The sequence below is a fragment of the Pseudopipra pipra genome, chromosome 26, assembly GCF_036250125.1.
Source record: "Pseudopipra pipra isolate bDixPip1 chromosome 26, bDixPip1.hap1, whole genome shotgun sequence".
Classification (NCBI taxonomy): Eukaryota; Metazoa; Chordata; class Aves; order Passeriformes; family Pipridae; genus Pseudopipra; species Pseudopipra pipra.
The window spans coordinates 1,734,334-1,752,114 of record NC_087574.1 but is presented as its reverse complement, the minus strand read 5'-3'; the positions used below and the strand labels follow the sequence as shown (position 1 = coordinate 1,752,114).

Below are 17,781 nucleotides of genomic sequence, written 5' to 3'. Positions count from 1 at the left end.
GGCAGAGAGTGACGGGGGATGGGGTCTGGTTTGGGGTGGCCCAATGTGTCCCCACAAGGCCACTTAATTTGGTGCCACCTGGTGGCAAATGGACTGGAGGGAGTGTCCCCGGGTTTGGAGTGGCAGGTCTGGTCCCTGTGCTGGGAAAGGCCAGGGGAGGTTGGCAAAACCTCTCTATGGGATGTGCATTGCTGTCCCCTTTCCCCAGGAAGCATTTGTCCAGTGGAGAGCCATGGGGATCCCTCAGGTCATGCCCCACCACCCACACCTTCCTGAGCTGCTCCTGCCCTTCCTCCAGCGAGGAAGAGCTGGGACAAGACAATGGTGGCTTGACCTCCTTCCTGGGGCGGGGTGACCTGCCCAGCCCTGCCGGTTTTAGGGCCATTGTTCCCTTTTGCAGCAGCAAGTGGAAAATAAACAAGGATGAACTCACTTGATTGCAAATCCTGGCCAGCCCAGGACCCTGCAGCCCCCTCTAGGATCCCCAACTGGACCAGCACATGGTGGTCCCATACAGGGTGGTTGTATCCACCCATATGATGGTGAGGGGGATGGTGGTGAGTGGCCAGAGGGATGGGAGGATTTGCCTCGGGCACATGGCTTTGGTGTGGCAGCACAGCCATGGAGGGCCGTGGGTGGCACACAGCAGCAACTGTGTCCCTGCCAAATCCCCAGGGAATCTCCCCAGAGGCTGCCCTTCAGCCACGGGTGCTCCCATTAATCCTCCTGCAGCACTGGAGTCACTGCTGGTGTGTGTGGGGAATTAGGGGTGACTCAGCCGTTTCCAAAGCAAAGGAAGTCACTGACAAGAATCTTTTTTTGCAAGTGCCAAATGCTCATTTACCAAGGGCTGGAAATTACTAATCCTGTTGTGTTGCCTCCATCCCACCTTACAGCAAAGTGGGGTGTCCCCACCCTGCACCAACAACCTCTTCCCTGGTTTTGGGCTCTGTGGCAGGAAAGGGTCTGTGAGGGGTGATTTGGATGAAGAGGAGACCACAGTGACTGGATGATGGGTCTCAAAGCACTAGCAGCATGAGACCTCCTAGAAAAGGAAAGTGGTATTTTTTGTAGTTACCTTTCAAAATGAGAAGCTTAAATTCACTCACAGTCCTGGACCCACAGAGCATCTCCAGAGATGTGTGCCCAAGTGGCTGTGAGTGACAGTGTGATGGGGGAGAGCTGCCAAACTGCCACTCCACATCCTGGGCTTGTCCTGGTGTGCAATGACAAACTGGTTTTGGACTGGTTTCTGATCCCCCTCTGGAGCCAGCAGGGATTACAGGGGGACGTGTTGCCTCAGATGTTTACTTCATCTTCCACGAGTCTTAGGCAAGGCTGCTGACTCCTGCCGGTGTTTCCTCATTTTGGGAATCCCTCTGGCTCCAGTTTGTTTCCAGGGAAGGGAAGTGGCACAAGGGATGTGTTATGGAGGGCAGCTCAGGGTGTCATTGCTGCCAGGCCATATCAGAGCACAGCTCATCCCGGCTCGATGCATCACCATCCTGCTGAGCCCTCGTGCCCTGGCTGCCCCTGCTTGGCTAATTTGGCAAAGTTTGTCCATGCTCAGTGTCTCCTGCTCGGTCTGCAAGCAGAGATCCGTGCAGAGAGAGCACGGAGGGGCTGGATCCCACTGTCCCTGCTCCAGGTGCCTGGTGCAGCACCCACATGGTGCAGAGGTTCATCCAAGGGGTTGGCAGAGGGTCCCTGTCCCTCCCTGTCCCCAGGAGCCTGATCCTGTTTCAGGGCCACTGCCTTGGTCCTGAAAGGCAAAATTCCTGGTCCAAAGCAAAGCTTGTGATGGAACTCAAGCTCTGCCTCACCAGGGCACAGATCCCAGCTCTGGGTTTGAGGTTTAGGTGAGGGTTTCCAGAACATGAAATCCCAGAGTTACAGGAAGAGAAGAGCTTGAGAGCTTCCAAAGGGAGGGCTGCCAACAAAATCATCTGCTGAGAACCCTCAGGGTGTCTCTTGGCACAAGTCTCATCCTGGGGGTTGGGTTTAGCAAGGTGGCTCTTATTGGGGACAGGGGGGTCCATCCCCACCAGAACTGTAAACTCCTCTGATCCCTCCTGGGCCCTGCTTTCCTAGGATGTACATGTGGATGGCTGATGTGCCATCACCAAACACTCCAAGGTGGGGAATATAAACTGCCCCTGGGCTGTCACCTCTCCCCAGTGTAGGTGAGTTGGCTCATGAGGGTCCTCACCCCCCCTCCTTGGTGAGAAGAGCTGGTACCTCCAGCTGGAGGATCATTTCTGCCTATAAAAGGTGTCTCTGGGCAGTGTCCTGGGGACAGCACAGCCACAGCTGCCTTTGTCCCCAGCCCACAGGCCTCACACTTGCATTTCCCTGTGCCCAGACTCTGCTTTCCTGGCCAGTGCCTATCATGGCACTCAGCACCCATCTGGCTGTTGATCCTCCTGCTCATCCTTCCTTCTTTTCTTTCTTTTTCTTTCTTCCTTCTTTTCTTTCTTTTTCTTTCTTCCTTCTTTTCTTTCTTTTTCTTTCTTTTTTCTTTTCTTCTTTCTTTCTTTTTTCTTTCTTTTCTTTGTCTTTCTTCTCTTTCTTTCTTTCTCTTTTTCTTTCTTTCTCTTTCTTCATTTCTTCCTCTCTTTCTCTCTCTTTCTTTCTCTTTCTTTCTTTCTCTTTTTCTCTTTCTTTGTCTCTTTTTTCTCTTTCTCTCTCTTTCTCCTTCCTTCCTTCCTTCCTTCCTCCCTCCCTCTCTTCCTTTCTTTCTCTCTTTCCTTCTCCTTCTCCTTCTCCTTCTCCTTCTCCTTCTCCTTCTCCTTCTCCTTCTCCTTCTCCTTCTCCTTCTCCTTCTCCTTCTCCTTCTCCTTCTCCTTCTCCTTCTCCTTCTCCTTCTCCTTCTCCTCTCCCATGCAGGAGGGCAGACCATAACACTTCCAGAGGGGCTCAGACTGCCATGGGAGGGCTGAGGACATTCCAAGCAGGTCTCCTGCCACCCCTCATGTCCCCCTCTGGCACAAGGTTTCCTCAGACCCCTCACCCCTCGTCCTGGTGCTTGAATCCCTCCCCCAGATAAGAGCAGGACTGACAGCCAGGCTCTGCTCATCAGGCTCTGCCAGAAACGGGGAGGAATCAGCACAGTAATTAAATGTGCAAATAATTGGAATTTGGGAGTTAGAACAAAAGGCAGAAAAACAATCCAGAGGGGTTTGGAAAAATTAAGAACACAGAGAAAAATCTAATCAAGCAGAAAATAGCCCGACTGGAGCCAATGGTTGGGGGCTGAGGCCCTTGGAGAGCTCCTCCCCTGGCACTTGGGGGGTCTCGGTGCCATTCTGGGGCAGAACAAGAGTTTTTGGAGAGATCTGTCCCTGCTTGCTGAGCAGGGCTGGCTGCAGGCTGAGTTCCTGGGAAAAGTTCCCAGATCTGCGCTACTGGTGCAGGGCAGATTTTGGATGCAATATCCATGGAAATGATCCCCCAGAGGGGCAGCCACGGAAATGCAGCTGGTGGAGGTGGAGGAGAGATACCTGAGGCCGGCAGGGTTGGGATCAGCTGGGCTCTTGGAGGGGGAAAAGTGGTTTTTCACTGCAAAGGGTTTGCTGGGGATTAAATATTTCCCGCAGACTCCCCATTCCCAGCCCCAGCGTTTCCCTGGGATGAGCTGGGACATGCAGAGCTCTCTGCAAGGGGGAGATAAATGGAAAACCTGAGCTGGTTGTGGTCTGCTGGACACAAATCCCCCTGGCAGGATCCTGGGAGGGACTGGTGGCAGGGGAGAGCAGCAGGCTGGTGCCGCGCTCTGGTGCCACTGGTTTGTGCTCACGCCAGGCCTTGCTGGGATTTCCATGGGGGGATGTGCTGGTTGGTCACTGCATCCCTGGGGAAGTGGTCCAGAAGGTTGGGAGACAGACCCAGGGCACCTGGAACTGTGCCATGGACATCTTGGGGACCAGACTGAGGCTGAGGGACATCCTGGGCCACTGTGCCTTGGTTGTGCACGGGGGGATGTTTCTGAGGACCCATGAGGGGACATCCCGTGGCTTGGAAGGATCTTCTCCCTCCACCAACAGAGACAGACAGGCAGGGGTGTCTCCATCAGACAGCAGGCACTGCACATCCTGGAAGAGCCAACCCCATTCTGACACCCAAACCTGCCCCAGACTCAGCCAGACCCCTCTCCCACCATTCCCTGCAGAAACACCTCGCCGGGTTTGCTCTCCCCTCCCGGGGCTCCCCCAGGGTCAGGGGACACGGCTCAGCCCCACGGGGACACGCTGCAGGTGCCTCCCGGCCCCTCCGGGTGCTTTGCCAGCACTGGAAAGGACCTTTCCTGGGGATACGCTCCGGGGAAAACCAGCCCGGGGACATTCCTTGCCCGGCCAAGCCTCCGGGTTTGTTTCTCCCCAGCAGCCGTGGCAACGATCCCGGCTCCTGCTGCAGATCCGCTCCCCCATCGCCTGAGCCATGGAAAGGGGGGCAGCAGGAGACCCTCACGGGGCCCGGGGGGACCCCCCAGCAGGGACCCACTTCATCCCACACAGCGTAAGCCCCGGAGAGCAGTTCTGCCTCTGGATTTACGGGATAGAGGGTGGGAAATGGAACGAGGCGGGAGGAGAGAGGGGCTGGGGTCGGGATTTTGGGGGGGCACTGAGGGCTGTGGGGCAGCAAAGCTGCTCGGTACAAAACGCCTCCCTGCTCCCTTTAGAGCCGGGAAGGCCATCCCTGCGCAGGGACGTGTCCCCAAAGGTGGGGACTCTCCAGGGGTGCCGTTCACCCACGTTTGCAGGGCTGCGCCCCTGGAAAGACGGGGGTCAGAGGAAGGGACCCCCTCCTCCGACGCTCCCACCCCCTTCCCCCGGGGAGCAGCTCCCCTCCCTGCTCCCTGCTCCCTGCTCCCTGCTCCCTGCTCCCTGTTCCCTGCTCCCTGCTCCCTGCCACCAGCCCCTGTCCCGTCTCCTCCCCGGCTGCCCCACTGACAGGGCACTCAGTTGAACCCGGAGCGGACATTCCTGGGGTTTTCCTTCCCCTCCTCCCTTCCTCCCTTCCAGCTCCGATCCCTGCGATGTCCCCAGGGAGCCGTGCCGGTGTCCCAGCAGCCCGTGATGATCCTCCAGCAGCTCCCAGGGCCCGGGGCTGTCCTGGCCCCCCACGCGGGACCCCCGCCCGTCCGGGGAGGTGCGTGATGGGAGAGGTCGCAGAGGTCAGCGCTAAACCCAGCTTAGCTTCATCCTCTTCTCTTTTTCCAGCCTTTTCTCGGCGCAGGGCAGGCAGGGGGGCTGTGCCCACCCTCTGTAGCCTCTCAGGAACAGCCACACCACCCTTGGACGGCTGCTTGGCCCCATGGGAGGGGCTTTTGGGGGGTTTTACCAAACTTGAAGTCTGGGCTGGCTTTGGCCACACCAGGGGTGCTCCCAGGGAACATTTTTGGGGGTTTGGGGTTTTGTTTGTTTGTTTGGGGTTTGGGGTTTTGGGTTTGGTTTGGTTTGAGTTTTGTTGTTTGTTTGTTTTTAATTCATCTGCTTCTTTTGTCCAAAGCCCCATTTCATGAGGGCATGGGTAGCATCACCAGGGACAGCCAGGGTGACAGGGGCTCCATGGCCATGTGAGATGGGACCAAATGGGAACAAGCTGGGACATGTGGCAGCCTGTGGGATGTGCAGGCAGGATGTGCAACTGTCTGTAGGGATTTCACCCAACCTTGTGCCACCCAGGGCTGAGGGAGCAGAGACGGGGGGCTTGTGGGCTCTGAGTACAGGCTGTGGACAAAGCTGTGCAGCGTTGTGGGGAGGAGGAAGGTTGAATTGTCCTTAAAAATCCATGGAGGAAAGATGATGCTGAAAATTGGTGTGGAAAGAAAACAGAGACCCAGCCCAGCCCCTCAGAGCCCTGGGCGTGGGTGGGATCCATTCAGAGCTGCCAGAACTTCATGTCCTTCCCCCCTGGTTCAATGCCTGGCTGCTGGCCCACTCCTTCCTCCCAGCTCCAGCTCTGGCCACCTCCCAGGCTGTGCTGGGATGCTCCTTGCTGAAGGGCCACTCACCTCATGGGTGTCCTGGGAGCCCATCCCTGCAGTTCTGAAGCATTTGGGATCTGGCACATGGGGCACAGGGATGCCCAAACCCTTTTTTTTACCCAGACTCCAACTAACAGGGACTCACAGGTCACGGAATCATGGAATTCCAGAATGGTTTGGTTTGGAAGGCACCTTGAGGCTCATCCAGTTCCAACCCTCTGCCATGGGCAGAGACACCTTCCACCAGATCAGGTTGCTCTGAGCCCTGTCCAGACTTCCAGGGATAGGGCAGCCACAGCTTCTCTGGGCAGGTCTCGTGCACAAAGCCAGCAGGATCTCAGGGGGAGCCCCTCTGGCAGCTTTACAGGTATTTTCCAGGGGAATTTCCCACCTGCATCAAATGGGTATGTTCTGTTGGGGATGCAGACCCAGACTGTGTGTGTCCTCTGCAGTCGGACTGACCTCAGCCAAGGGGGAACTCAGCCAAGGGGACTGGGATGCTGATCTGCACATGCACAGCTGCTCTGGGTCCCAGATCCTGGTGTGGAGCCAGGCAGGGACTGGGGAGGCACCAAACATCCCCAACCTGCTCTTCTCCCAGACCCAGCTCCCAGGAATGGAGATGGGGGCCCTGGGGATCATCCCCGTGGTCCCGCCCCAGCTCCTGCCTCCTCCGGGGGTTTCTGAGCATCCTGTGTGTGACATGGCACAAAGCAGAGCTGACCTGAGTGTGCTCCCATGCCCTGCCACCCCAAGGACACCAGCTCTGCCAGCTGGTGCCAAGGCAGAGGCTTTGCCAAGCCATGGCTCGCTGCCAGAGCCGGAGCAGTTCTCCGAGCGGGTGGAAAGTCTGATGCCTCCAGCACCACTAATCAGCCTCCAGCGAGCCAGACCAGATGTTTAATCACATTTGCAAAGAAGAAAAGGCTGAAATATGGCTATTTTAAAGCTTCATCTGAGCAAAAGAATTTTTAAATGCCGCATGGGCCTTCCAGATTGGGGCGGGGGAAGTCTGGCTTCGCTCCCGCTGCTTGGGAACGAGGACGAGCCTTGGTGCCGCCCCATCCCATGGCTGTGCTTCTCCTGCCCTTGCTCTGATCCCTCTCTGACGCAGAACCCTCCACATTCTGGCAGATTTAATCGAGTTGATGATGATTCAAAACTCCCAAATGCACCAGGTGCTGATGAACAGCCTGGCTGTGTCGGCACTGACGTCCTTCGGCTTTGGCCCAGCCACTGCCCAGGTAGGGGCCAGGGGTGCTGGATGGGCAAAGGGACCAAGGGAGCAAAGAGGTGGGCAAAGGGCCCTTTCCAGGGCTGCTCAGGAGAACAGAATGACCATGTCCCACTGTGGCACAGCATGGGACTCCTCCGGGTGCAGAAGCTGGGTGGTCTCAGCCCAGCTCAGTGCAGGCTCCGCAGCCCACTGTGGTTTTGGAGCTCTCTGTGCTGGTTTGACCCCCAGCTCTGCCAGCACAGGTCACATCCAGGCTGCTGGGAGGTGGTTTAGCCCAGCTGGGAAGAGCCAGGACCCTCCCTGTGTGCTCAGCAGGCAAGGATGGCTCTGCAAGGGCTGTCATTTTAAAGTTCGCCTCGAACTAAAATCACATTAAACATCTCATCTCCTCGGGGGGAAACAATGGTGCTTTCTGGGCGGGGGTGGGAGCTGGGCTCTGGGCAGCTGCTGTGCTCGCTGCCAGCTGGCACCTCTAGGCATCCACCCCCTCCCTGCCCTCCCAGTGCCCGCCAGTGCAGTGCTGGCCCAGACTGGACCCTGCTGTGGCTGGATCAAAAGGGCTCTTCCAGCAGCGTTTTGAGGTCCCATCTGTGGGGCTGCCACCCCCCCTGTCCCCAGCAGCCGGGTCCCCACGCTGGCTGACCGTGGGGCTTTGTGGGGGCCGAGCCCACCCAGCTGGACCCTGGGAGCAGCCAGGCGTGGCTCCGTGGGAACTGCCTGGCTGGTGCTGCGGGAGCAGGGGCCCAGGGGCACGAGGAGCTGGCACGGCCCTGCCTTTTGTTCCTCCCCACAGGCGCTGGCGATGCCTCTGCAGACCGAGGAGGAGGAGGAGGCAGTGGTTTTCCACCATCACTACATCCCCTACCCGGGTCCTGTTCACGTCCCGCCGGGGCTGGACCCGGGGCGGGGTCGGGGCCCGGGCGCTGTGCGGTTCCTGGGCTCGTTGGCTGAGGAGGAGGGGTGAGGAACGAGGGGGGCTTTATGCCACCTGGTCCCCGGTGGAACAGGACTCCCAGCCCAAGCTGGGACACGAGGGGGAACATCAATGCAACATTCACTTGTCCTTGCTCCCCCCAGCAGTGCAGTGCCCCCTCCTCCACCCCCCAGTGCCACGGGGACAGTGGGACCCAACGTCCCGCCAGCAGCAGGTAAGGACACGTTCTCCCCATGTCCCTCAGCGAGGAACATCTTCCCTGGCTTTGATCAGCCAGGCAGCCCCCACCGAGGCTGAGCCCTCCCTGCTCCCTGTATCCATCCGATCCAGGGCGGGACATCCCTTGCACATCCTCCAGCTCCTCCCTTTCCCCACAGAGTACTACAGCGTGCTGGAGGAGAGGCTGTGAGCTCCAGGAGAGGCTGTGAGCTCCAGGAGAGGCTGGGAGCTCCCTCCTTCCCAACGTGGTTCCTCTGGCACATCGCAGCCTGTGATCCCAGAAGATCCTGGATGGGTGCTTCAGGATACCCATCAGTTCGGGGTGGTTTCCTCCCCCTGAGCCACCTCGAGGCAGGGGCTGTCACAAAGCCTGTCACCCAACCCCAGGTGACATCCTGATCCCAATCTCTGCCTCCATGAGGACTGCACGGGCTGTGCTGTGTCCTGGTGGGTGGGGAGAGGGGAGATGTTCCCAGCCCAGATGGTCCCAGTCTTCATTAGTCCCTTCAGATCTCAATGCAGCACATTGCCTGTAATTAATTTGCTTTGTTAAGAAAGCTCCCTGCTGTCACTAATTAAGCATCTGTAATTACATGGGCTGATGGCTTTGTGCCTGAATGCGGGGCTCCCTGGGGCTGGAGGGTGAGGGGGGTGCAGAGCCTCTTGTACCCAGGGGGGATAAATCAGTGCCTGGTGTGGGTGCTGGTGTGGTGTGGGGGGGTACTGGGGGTTGGAGATGGGAAGCAGAGTGGGATGTTCCTGGTGTGACTCTTGGGAATGTCCTGTGCAGGGTTAAAAGTTGGACTCGATGATCCTTGTGGATCATATTCCAACTCAGAACATTTTGTGAGTGCAGGGAGAGTTGGATCTGCCCTGCAGCTCACTCGTGGTGGGGGAGCCTGAAAAAGGGAGATCATGGAGTTTCCCAGGGTTCAGTGTCCCCTCTGCTCACCAGGAAGCTGGAGGAAGTGGGGAGAGATGTGTTTTGGGTGCTGGAAGATGTTCCCTGCCTCTGCTACCTCCCCAACCCCACTTTGGGGTGACAGCCCTGCTTCTGACACCATCCCCAAGAGAAGAGTTCCTGGCAGGAGACCTCAGGGCTGGTGGTCCTCTGGAGCTCAGAGGATGCAGAAGAGCAGCTGCACCTTAAATCCCCTCCTGGTGCCCCCACTGGGCACGAGGATTGCCCTGCCCCTCCTCTGGGGTGAAAGGGAGACTTTATCCTCCCTGTGCTCTGGGACAGGCAGATCTTCCCCAGCCTGGCTCCTGCTGAAGCTGGATGAGAAGCCCCCAAATGTGGAGCAGGAGGGTCATGTTGGGTTGCAGCATGAAAGCCCAACTCCTCCAGCTGGGAACCCTCTGGGAGGTGGCAGGACTGGCTGGGCAGAGCAGAAGGGGAGGGAGACATCCAAAAGCAAAGCTGAGTTTGGTGGGAAACCAGGCTGGTGCACGGAGGTTTCCAAATAGAGACAAAAAGGGAAGAAGGAGGCGAGGAGTCACCTGGAATGGGGTGGACAGGAAGGGTGGGCTCGAGACATCTCCCAATCTTAGCTTTAATATGAGAATAATGAGAGAAATGGGAGGGTGAAGCAATGGGGATTGCAACACCCATGGTGGACGTAACCCCTGAGCCCTCTCTGGGTCACTGGTCAAACTGGGGCACTCTCCAGTTGCAACCTGGGCTAGTGGAAGGTGTCCCTGTCCATGGCAGGAGGTTGTAATGAGATGACTTTTAAAGTCCCTTCCGACCTAAACCATCCTGTGGTTCTGTGATTTTGTGATTCTGTGGTTTGGGCCATGGACCCACCAGGCTGGGAGGTGCTGCTGGTGGCTGAGACCAGGCCACAGTTATCTGAGCAGTGACAAGCACTTGATTTCTGAAAGCAAGACTGGAGTTTCCACAGGGCAGCCCAGAGCTGGCCTGGATCCTGTGTGCCCAGTGCGAGGGCAAGAGAGCAGAAGGAGAGGCTAATTACAGCCCTGTGGTGCTAATTGTACCTGTGAACACATCCAATGCAATGCAGCCCCTGGCTGCCAACTGGGGCGAGGGCTGGCATCTCCTCTGGGCAAGGGCTGGCATCTCCTCCAGCCTGGGGTGGGAGCAGGGGGCAGCAGAGCTCTACCCTCCGAGGCATTGCTGGGCCATTGGTGGCAGATGGGAGGGAAAGGGCCCAGGGGCTCCTCTTCCCAAACTGGGGGAAGAAGAGAGGTGGGAAGCACTGGCACCACGTGCCTGATGTTGTCCCAGTTGGGGAGGTATCTTCCAGTAATCTGATACTCTGCAGGGTGAGGTTTGGGGATCAGCCACGGTGCCAGCAGGTAACTGTGACAGGCCTTGCTGGGGTGATGGGCGTGGACCAGGACCAGCTCTTGCTGCCCTACCAGCTGAGACCCCTTTCCCAGGGTTGGACAGGAGAGATTCCCAGATCATGGACACTTTTGTGGGTGACAGATCTGATCACATCAGTTTGGAGTCACTGCAATGGCTTTTGATAGCCCGGGAGGGCACTGACCCAGGGTGACACCGGGGGTGACTCAGGGTCCCGGCGCTGACTCACTCCACTCTCCACCCTCGGTGGGGTGCACTGCATCCCATGGGAGCTGGTCCATCCCCAGGCCTGTGCACAGGGTGAGATACACACAGTACCTTCCCCTGGACCAGCCCCAAACACCCACACAGAGACACCTGAGTCACCTGCCACGCTCCTCGGCGTCCCCGGCGCCACTCGCCCTCCTCCCGGGGACGAGGGCTGAGCTCCCCAGCACCCTCTGGCCAGGGGCAGCACCATGGAGGTGGTCCTGCTCCATGGGCTGCTGCTCCTGCCCTTGGCAGGGCTGCTGCTGTACAGGTACAACACCACCTTCCACTACTTCTGCAAGGTGGCCTTTTTCCACTGCTGGCTCGTGGCCATGGCCACCATCCTGTCCCCCTTCGCGGCTCTTCGGGGACGCTCCGTGGAGAACATGAAGTGAGTACGGCCTTGGGAGTGTGGAGATGGTGTGGAGATGGCTGGGCTTGGCTGAGGTGGAGGAGCTCCTGTGGTTTCGTGGACACACTCTCTCCTGCCCTGGCTGTACCCGGAGCTGTGTCACAGCTGGTGGTTGGGCCCTGGAGCTGTGGCGAGGGCTGTGGTCGTGTCCATGTAGCAGTGAAGGTGTCTCTGCACCTTGTGGGGTGGTGGAGAGGTGCTGGCCATGCCCAGGGAGGGTTACACCACGATGGAGGTGGTCAGCTGGGTTGGGACTTGAGGTCCCTGGGGCAAGAAGGAAAGTAAATCAGATCATTTTTGATGGCAACAGTGGGGTCATCAGTTGGGTGGGTGACAGGGGGGGTTGGCAAAGACTGGAGGTACCATCGTTAGCAGGGTGCAAACACACATCCAGCGCTGTCTCCCTGGCACTGCAGCCAGGTCTTGCCCTGTGGGAGCCTCAGGGATGATGCTTTGGCAAAGGCTGGTGAGGCCCTGGCACAGGTTGCCCAGAGAAGCTGTGGCTGCCCCTGGATCCCTGGAAGAGTCCAAGGCCAGGTTGGACGGGGCTTGGAGCAACCTGGGCTAGTGGAAGGTGTCCCTGCCTGTGGCAGGGGGTGGCAATGGCTGGTTTTTAAGGCTCCTTCCAGCCCAAACCATTCCATGGTTCTGTGGTTTTGGGGTGTCTCGGTGCCATCAGCTGCCAGGAGTGACACAGCCATGCCCCGATGAGTTGTGTCCTCACGCTGTCACTGTGCTCAGGGGTGGTGGCAGCCGAGATAACGTCGCTGTGCAACACGAGAGGAAGATCTGGTTGCTTTTAAGGGTGTTGCAATCCTGTTGCTGGATTCCTGGGCATGATAACATACCAGCAGAGATATAATTATGTCAGAGTGAAAAATACCCGAGCTTGAGGTATTCGCTGAGCTCGAGCCATCACGGATCTGTGCTGATGGATTGTGGCCCTCAGCAGGAGTGTGGTCAAAGGTCTGATGTTATCAGTGTGTCGTGCAGCCTCTCTGCCTGGTCCTTTCTGTGCAGGAATGCTGTGCACACATCATCATCATCATCAGGCCAGGCTTCGCAAACGAGGATTTGGGAAGGGCTCTACCCACGTTTGTTACAAGCACGCTGGTGGCTAAAGAGGCCAATATGAGATAGACACGTCCGGTTACAAAAGGCACAGCAGAAGGACTCCTTAGGTGGTAAATTCTGCAGGGCATGATTCCTTCTGCATTGTCTTTTCTCCTCGAGAGTGATCCCGCCGCGCTCTCAAAGGAAACAGCTGCATTATGGATGGTGTGTCTGCAGACCTCCCGATTGGAGGCCAGAGTAGACCAGTTATGGTGATCAATATGGCCAAGGAATGTGCAGGAATGCTGCACACACACACACACACACACACACACACACACACACACACACACACACACACACACCCCATCCAGGGCTGCTCCAGCCCCGCTGCCAACGCTTCCTTCCGGCTCGGGGCGAATCCCCGAGTGACGCGGGGGTGACTCACTCTGCCTTATCTTGTCCCACCAACACCAAGTGGGGGTGACTCACTCTGCCTTATCTTGTCCCACCAACACCAAGTGGGGGTGACTCACTCTGCCTTATCTTGTCCCACCAACACCAAGTGGGGGTGACTCACTCTGCCTTATCTTGTCCCACCAACACCAAACTCCACCGGAGCAGCACGCCCAGCTCCCTCTCCTCCAAATCCCAAAGCCTCCGGCTGGGAGCGCATTCCTGTCATTAGTCCTGGCTTTGGGGCACTGCTTCTCTGCCGACACAGGGATCTCTGAGCCTGCAGGGCTGGGTGGTCTGCTGATTCCATGGACCCTCTAAGCATCGTGCCTCCCGCTCCCTCTCTGCCTGCCTCTACTCTCTCCTCCCAGACTTCTCCCTGCTACCTGGTGCTGAGCCCTTTCCCTGTTCCCCGTGGGCTCCCTGGGAGCAGTCACTGCCAGGTATGTGGACCCTGGCACAGGTACTCTTTGTGCTGAGGATTGGACAGTGCCCAGGTACTCTTTATGCTGAGGATTGGACAGTGCCCAGCTTTTTACCTCCATTGTGGTGCTGTAATCCCTGTTGCTCCCTCCTCCCTCCATTCCACTCATTATTCTCATACTGAGCATCACCTTTCACTGCCATCCCAATCTTACCCTTCCTGTCCAGCCCTCTCTGGATGTGACATCACTGTGTGATGCCACACAAATGAAACCTCCACCTCTTCCCGACACTGCAGGTCTGGTGAAGCTATTTGTGATTTCCTCTAAGGAATGTATCTGGTCTGGTTTTCCCTTCCCTGCCCTCTCCTACTCCACCTGCATCACAAATCTTGGTCCCTGCAGTGCTGCCCTGGAGTCATCCACATCTCTGTGGACCTGTCTGTCTCAAAACTGTCCCTGTGCACGTCCCTCTCCAGTGCTCATCCATCTGCATCTCAGCACCTCTTGGTTGTGGTCCAGCTCCTCTGGCTTTGGGTATGTGCAGTGCTGGGCTCTGGGCTTCCAGCCCACACACAGATCCAGCTGGGCACCTGGGGGAGCCTCCAGGTCAAGCTCACCTGGCCAGAGGCAGCTGTCCTCACTGGGATGTGATCATTCCATCCCATCTCCCTCTCCTCTCCCTCCCCCTCTCTCCCCCTCCTTCTCCCTCTTCCCCTCTCCCTCTTCCCCTCTCCCTCCCTCTTCTTCCTCTCCTCATCTTATCTTCTCTTTTTGCTTCCCCATCATCTCTGGACACCACAAAGCCTGTTTTTCCTCTCCCACCAGCTTGTTCTGGTCCCTGTCCTTCCTCAGCAACTGCAGGGCAGACTCTGCAGTGAGACACCGAGGCCTCCCCTCGGGGGTGGGTAGAGGGTTAGTTATGAGTTATACAGGCTATAAATTTTGCTGGGAAAAGCAAAGCATCCCCGAGACAGGACACAGAGCCACCAGGGCAGCAGACCAAGGCCAGGCTGGCCCCTCCTGCTCCCTGGGGCTGTGCAGATCTGCTCCCCACACGGGCTCTCTCCGCAGGCTCCTGCGCGCCGCGATCCTGCCCCTCAAACGCTTCTGTGGCATCAAGCTGCAGGTGAGGGGCACAGAGCACCTCAACATCAAGGAGCCCTACGTGATAGTTTGCAACCACCAAGCTTCCCTTGACCTCGTGGGTACGTGCAAGGGAGAGGGGGGTGTGCCCATCACTGCATGGGCAGCCTTTGGGGTGCTGGGGGGGAGGGGGGGGGTCCAGGCTCGCTTTGGGGGGTTCCAGTGAGGTCACAAATCCCAGGATTTGTGCAGGGAAGTGTGGTGGGCTTAGCCCAGAAGAACTAGTGGGACAGGGGTGTGCTGCAGAGAGAGGGCTGGGACAACAGGAAATGATGCCAGGTCACCACAGCCACGGGGCTGGGTTGTTCTGGAAGCCATTGGGCATGACTTAAAGTCCTTTAAGTCAAGTTTTTAAAAAAATCCATCCTGGTGCTATATTAGGGTGTAAATGACTAAATAATCTGTCTGTCCACTGATCTAATTTGTCCCCTCTGGAGGGTTCCTCTCTGCAGTAATCACCCCTGTGCTGGTTTAAAGGTAAACCAGCAGGGGAAATGAACTCAACTCAAAAGAGAGATTGTAAGTCAGAATAACAATTTAATAAAATAATGCAATAAGTACAATTATACAGACAAACAATTGGTTTTAACCCACAAACCCCAAATATATAACCCAGCACCGTGGGGCATGAACAGAGTGGTGTTCCTTGGGCCCCCTGAGTCCAAAGGAAAAGGTGAGGGGAAAACCTGTTGGTGAGAGTGCTGGTGCAGTCTGGTCAGGAGTGGTGGTTGCAGTCTGGTTGAGAGCGGTGAGCTGCAGTCCTCCTCTGGATCCCACGAGTGGTAAAAAAGGTTCCAAAACTCCAAGTTTATCTATTCTCCAGTTCAGGCAGGAATGCTCAGTCCTTCCCTCAGAGCAGGGAATTCCATAAAAGGGTGTGAGGACAGGAACATCTTCCTATCTGGAAGGCCTCTTAACGCCCAGTTTATAGCCTGAGGAGTCAGGCTGCTCTGGGCAGAGGGTGTAAATGCTCTGTTGATAACAGTTTCTGGGAAATGGCATGGAAGGCTATAGAATACACAGTTTTGGGTTACACCCATATCATGGTGAACTGGTCTCAGCTGTCCTAACTAGGACAACCCCTCAGGGATGGGGTGGCTGTGCTGCAAAATATGTTCCTGGTATTCAGCTGCTTTGTCCAACCTGGGAGTTAAATTTCCAAGCAGTGAAGGATTTTTCCAAGCTGATTTTTCTGCCTCAGGTAATCCGGGGTTGGGAAGGTACTTTAACAGCTCTGCCATCCCTCCTCCAGGCATGGCAGAGGTCATTCCTGAGCGCTGTGTGCCCATTGCCAAGAAGGAGCTGCTGTACATGGGCACTGTGGGCTGGGCCTGTTGGCTCAGTGGCATCATCTTCATCGACCGCCACAGACGAGACGCTGCCATCGACGTCATCTCCCAGACAGCCCGGACCATGTGGCGTGAAAACGTGAGGGGGGCTGGCAGGAGGGGGGACTGGGGGGGGAAACACCCGTGGGGTTAAAGGGGGTGAGTGGAGGACTGATGTAGAAGGTCCCAGGTGCCCTGGCTGTGGTCCAGTCTCACGTCTCTCCCTGTCCTGTGCAGCTCCGAGTGTGGGTTTTCCCCGAAGGCACCAGGAACCAGAACAAATCCATGCTGCCCTTCAAGCGTGGGGCTTTCCACCTGGCTGTGCAGGCTCAGGTGAGGGAATATCCTTATGTTCAGTCAAGGGTTGGACTCGATGGTCTTGGAGGTCTTTTCCAACCTAAATGATTCCATGATCCGCCCCTTCTGCTCGCCCTGGATGGAGCGGGGGGGGGGTGCACTCTGGGACAGTGGGATGGAAGTCTTTTTGGTCCCCTGGGACAGGCACTGTGTTGTGCAGGACCCAGGGTGGGACAGGGACCTGCTGAGGCCTGGGGCACCGCAGGAGCTGTAGTCCCACCTGGGGAGGGGGTCTGTATGAAAGGCACCCCTGACCCTCCGTGTCCTTTAGGTTCCCATCTTCCCCATTGTAATCTCCCCGTACTGGGACTTCTTCAGCTCCAAGGAGAAGAAGTTCACCTCTGGTAAGTGATGGACAAGAATTCCCGTGCCAGAAGGCAGGGCTGGCAGTGGCGAGGAGGCAACAGGGGGACACTGAGGTGTGGGGAGGCAGCTGATGGTGAAGGTGGTTCCTGGTGATTCCTTTAACAGCATTCCTGGCCTTTCCCTTCTCTCCCAGGCACGTGCACCATCCAAATCCTGCCCAAGGTGGAAACACGGGGCCTGAGCCCCGAGGATGTCCCCGAGCTGACCGAGGCTGTGCGCAGGGCCATGGCCGATGCCCTGGCTGAGATGTCTGGGAACCCCCGTGGGGACCAGGGCGGGGGCACGGGCAGCCCCCAGTGCCAGGAGGACCCAACTGGGACCACTTATTAGGCAGAGGGAGCGAGTCCCTCGGGGACACAAGGGAGGTGGCACAGCCAGAGCTGGGCCATGCTGTCCCCTTGTCCCCTGAGGATGTGTCCACCAGCCCTGCCACCGCCCCGGCAGGACGGTGCCCTGGTGCAAGGGGAGCAGAGCAGTGCAGGACAGGGACCAGGCAGCTCCCCAGAAACAGAGCGAGGTGCCCCCCGAAACCCCTGGTTATGGTTGTGCATCCCCTGTGTCCCCCACACCTGGAGCTGTGTCTGTCCCCTGGGATGGCTCCTGCCTGCACCCTGGGCAGGGGGGGATGCTCCAGGCAGGGCTGGGGGTTCACAGCACCATTTTCCACCCCTGACTTCCCCCAAGGGCGTGCTGGGTTCTTCTTCCAGAGGCTCCTAAAATGCTGTTGGGATACAGCCAGCTCTGGGGAGGAGTCCAGAGTGCAGCACGTGGCCTGGGGGGACACGAGGTCCAGGGGATGTTGCCATGTGGGAAGAGCATCCTCGACGCTGAGTTGTGAGCCAAGGCTGCAAGATTAAACAGGCTGTAGCTGGTGCTGGGTGTGCTCGTGTCCTGCCTGCGTCTGAGGAGCTGGGGGGAGCATGGGGAGGGGGAATCCTTCTCCTTAGGACCATGCTGGGGGCCTGCATCCGTGCACATGGAGCATCCCTATGGACACCACAGCGTGTCCCCGGGGTGTGGTGCTGGATGGCGTGAGGAGCACAGGGCAGGGGGAGAGTGACACTGATCTGACCCGGAGGTAGAGCTCTCCCTGCCTTAGTAAGTGCACAGGAAGAGCATCTATTAAAACCCCAAATACCCAGAGGATCCTGGATTGTGCCCACCTGGATCAGGAGGCTTCAAGATGTCTCCCCATGGCTTCCAGACCGTGGCATAGCCAGGCCCATCCACCAGCTGCCAACTTCCCTGGCTGTTCCTCGCAGTCAGGCAGGGATTTGGACATCATTT

General features: G+C 57.6%; 2 protein-coding genes across 5 annotated transcripts; both read left to right on the top strand.

Annotated features, from left to right (window-relative positions):
* Positions 1–4,363: 4,363 nt before the first annotated feature.
* On the top strand, positions 4,364–8,994 carry PRR29 (proline rich 29). 2 transcript variants are annotated; one of them, XM_064636713.1, is made up of 6 exons: positions 4,364–4,515; positions 5,022–5,148; positions 7,121–7,230; positions 8,017–8,183; positions 8,304–8,371; positions 8,535–8,994. In XM_064636713.1, the coding sequence occupies exons 1-6, from the start codon at positions 4,438–4,440 to the stop codon at positions 8,564–8,566; spliced, it is 582 nt and encodes a 193-aa protein (XP_064492783.1). In that variant the 5' UTR covers positions 4,364–4,437; the 3' UTR covers positions 8,567–8,994. The 2 variants fall into 2 exon arrangements, with proteins under 2 accessions (XP_064492783.1, XP_064492782.1); XM_064636712.1 differs by having other exon boundaries at positions 4,367–4,515; positions 8,301–8,371.
* A 116-nt stretch (positions 8,995–9,110) lies between these two features.
* On the top strand, positions 9,111–17,367 carry LOC135403073 (1-acyl-sn-glycerol-3-phosphate acyltransferase alpha-like). Of its 3 annotated transcripts, XM_064636705.1 has the most exons (7): positions 13,005–13,372; positions 13,407–14,505; positions 15,696–15,871; positions 16,009–16,104; positions 16,400–16,472; positions 16,628–16,859; positions 17,202–17,367. In XM_064636705.1, exons 2-6 carry the CDS (start codon positions 13,566–13,568, stop codon positions 16,822–16,824), a joined length of 1,482 nt encoding a protein of 493 aa, XP_064492775.1. In that variant the 5' UTR covers positions 13,005–13,372; positions 13,407–13,565; the 3' UTR covers positions 16,825–16,859; positions 17,202–17,367. The 3 variants fall into 3 exon arrangements, with proteins under 3 accessions (XP_064492776.1, XP_064492775.1, XP_064492774.1); XM_064636706.1 differs by lacking the exon at positions 13,005–13,372 and adding an exon at positions 9,111–11,345 and having other exon boundaries at positions 14,372–14,505; positions 16,628–17,367; XM_064636704.1 differs by having other exon boundaries at positions 16,628–17,367.
* Positions 17,368–17,781: the final 414 nt, after the last annotated feature.

Coding starts and splice junctions, on each gene's coding strand:
- PRR29 (XM_064636712.1), top strand. CDS start 4,438: ATGGAAAGGGGGGCAGCAGGAGACCCTCACGGGGCCCGGGGGGACCCC. Junction 7,231..8,016: donor TTGGCCCAGCCACTGCCCAG/GTAGGGGCCAGG, acceptor TCCTCCCCACAG/GCGCTGGCGATGCCTCTGCA. Junction 8,184..8,300: donor TCGTTGGCTGAGGAGGAGGG/GTGAGGAACGAG, acceptor TGCTCCCCCCAG/CAGTGCAGTGCCCCCTCCTC.
- LOC135403073 (XM_064636705.1), top strand. CDS start 13,566: ATGAAACCTCCACCTCTTCCCGACACTGCAGGTCTGGTGAAGCTATTT. Junction 14,506..15,695: donor AGCTTCCCTTGACCTCGTGG/GTACGTGCAAGG, acceptor TCCCTCCTCCAG/GCATGGCAGAGGTCATTCCT. Junction 16,473..16,627: donor GGAGAAGAAGTTCACCTCTG/GTAAGTGATGGA, acceptor CTTCTCTCCCAG/GCACGTGCACCATCCAAATC.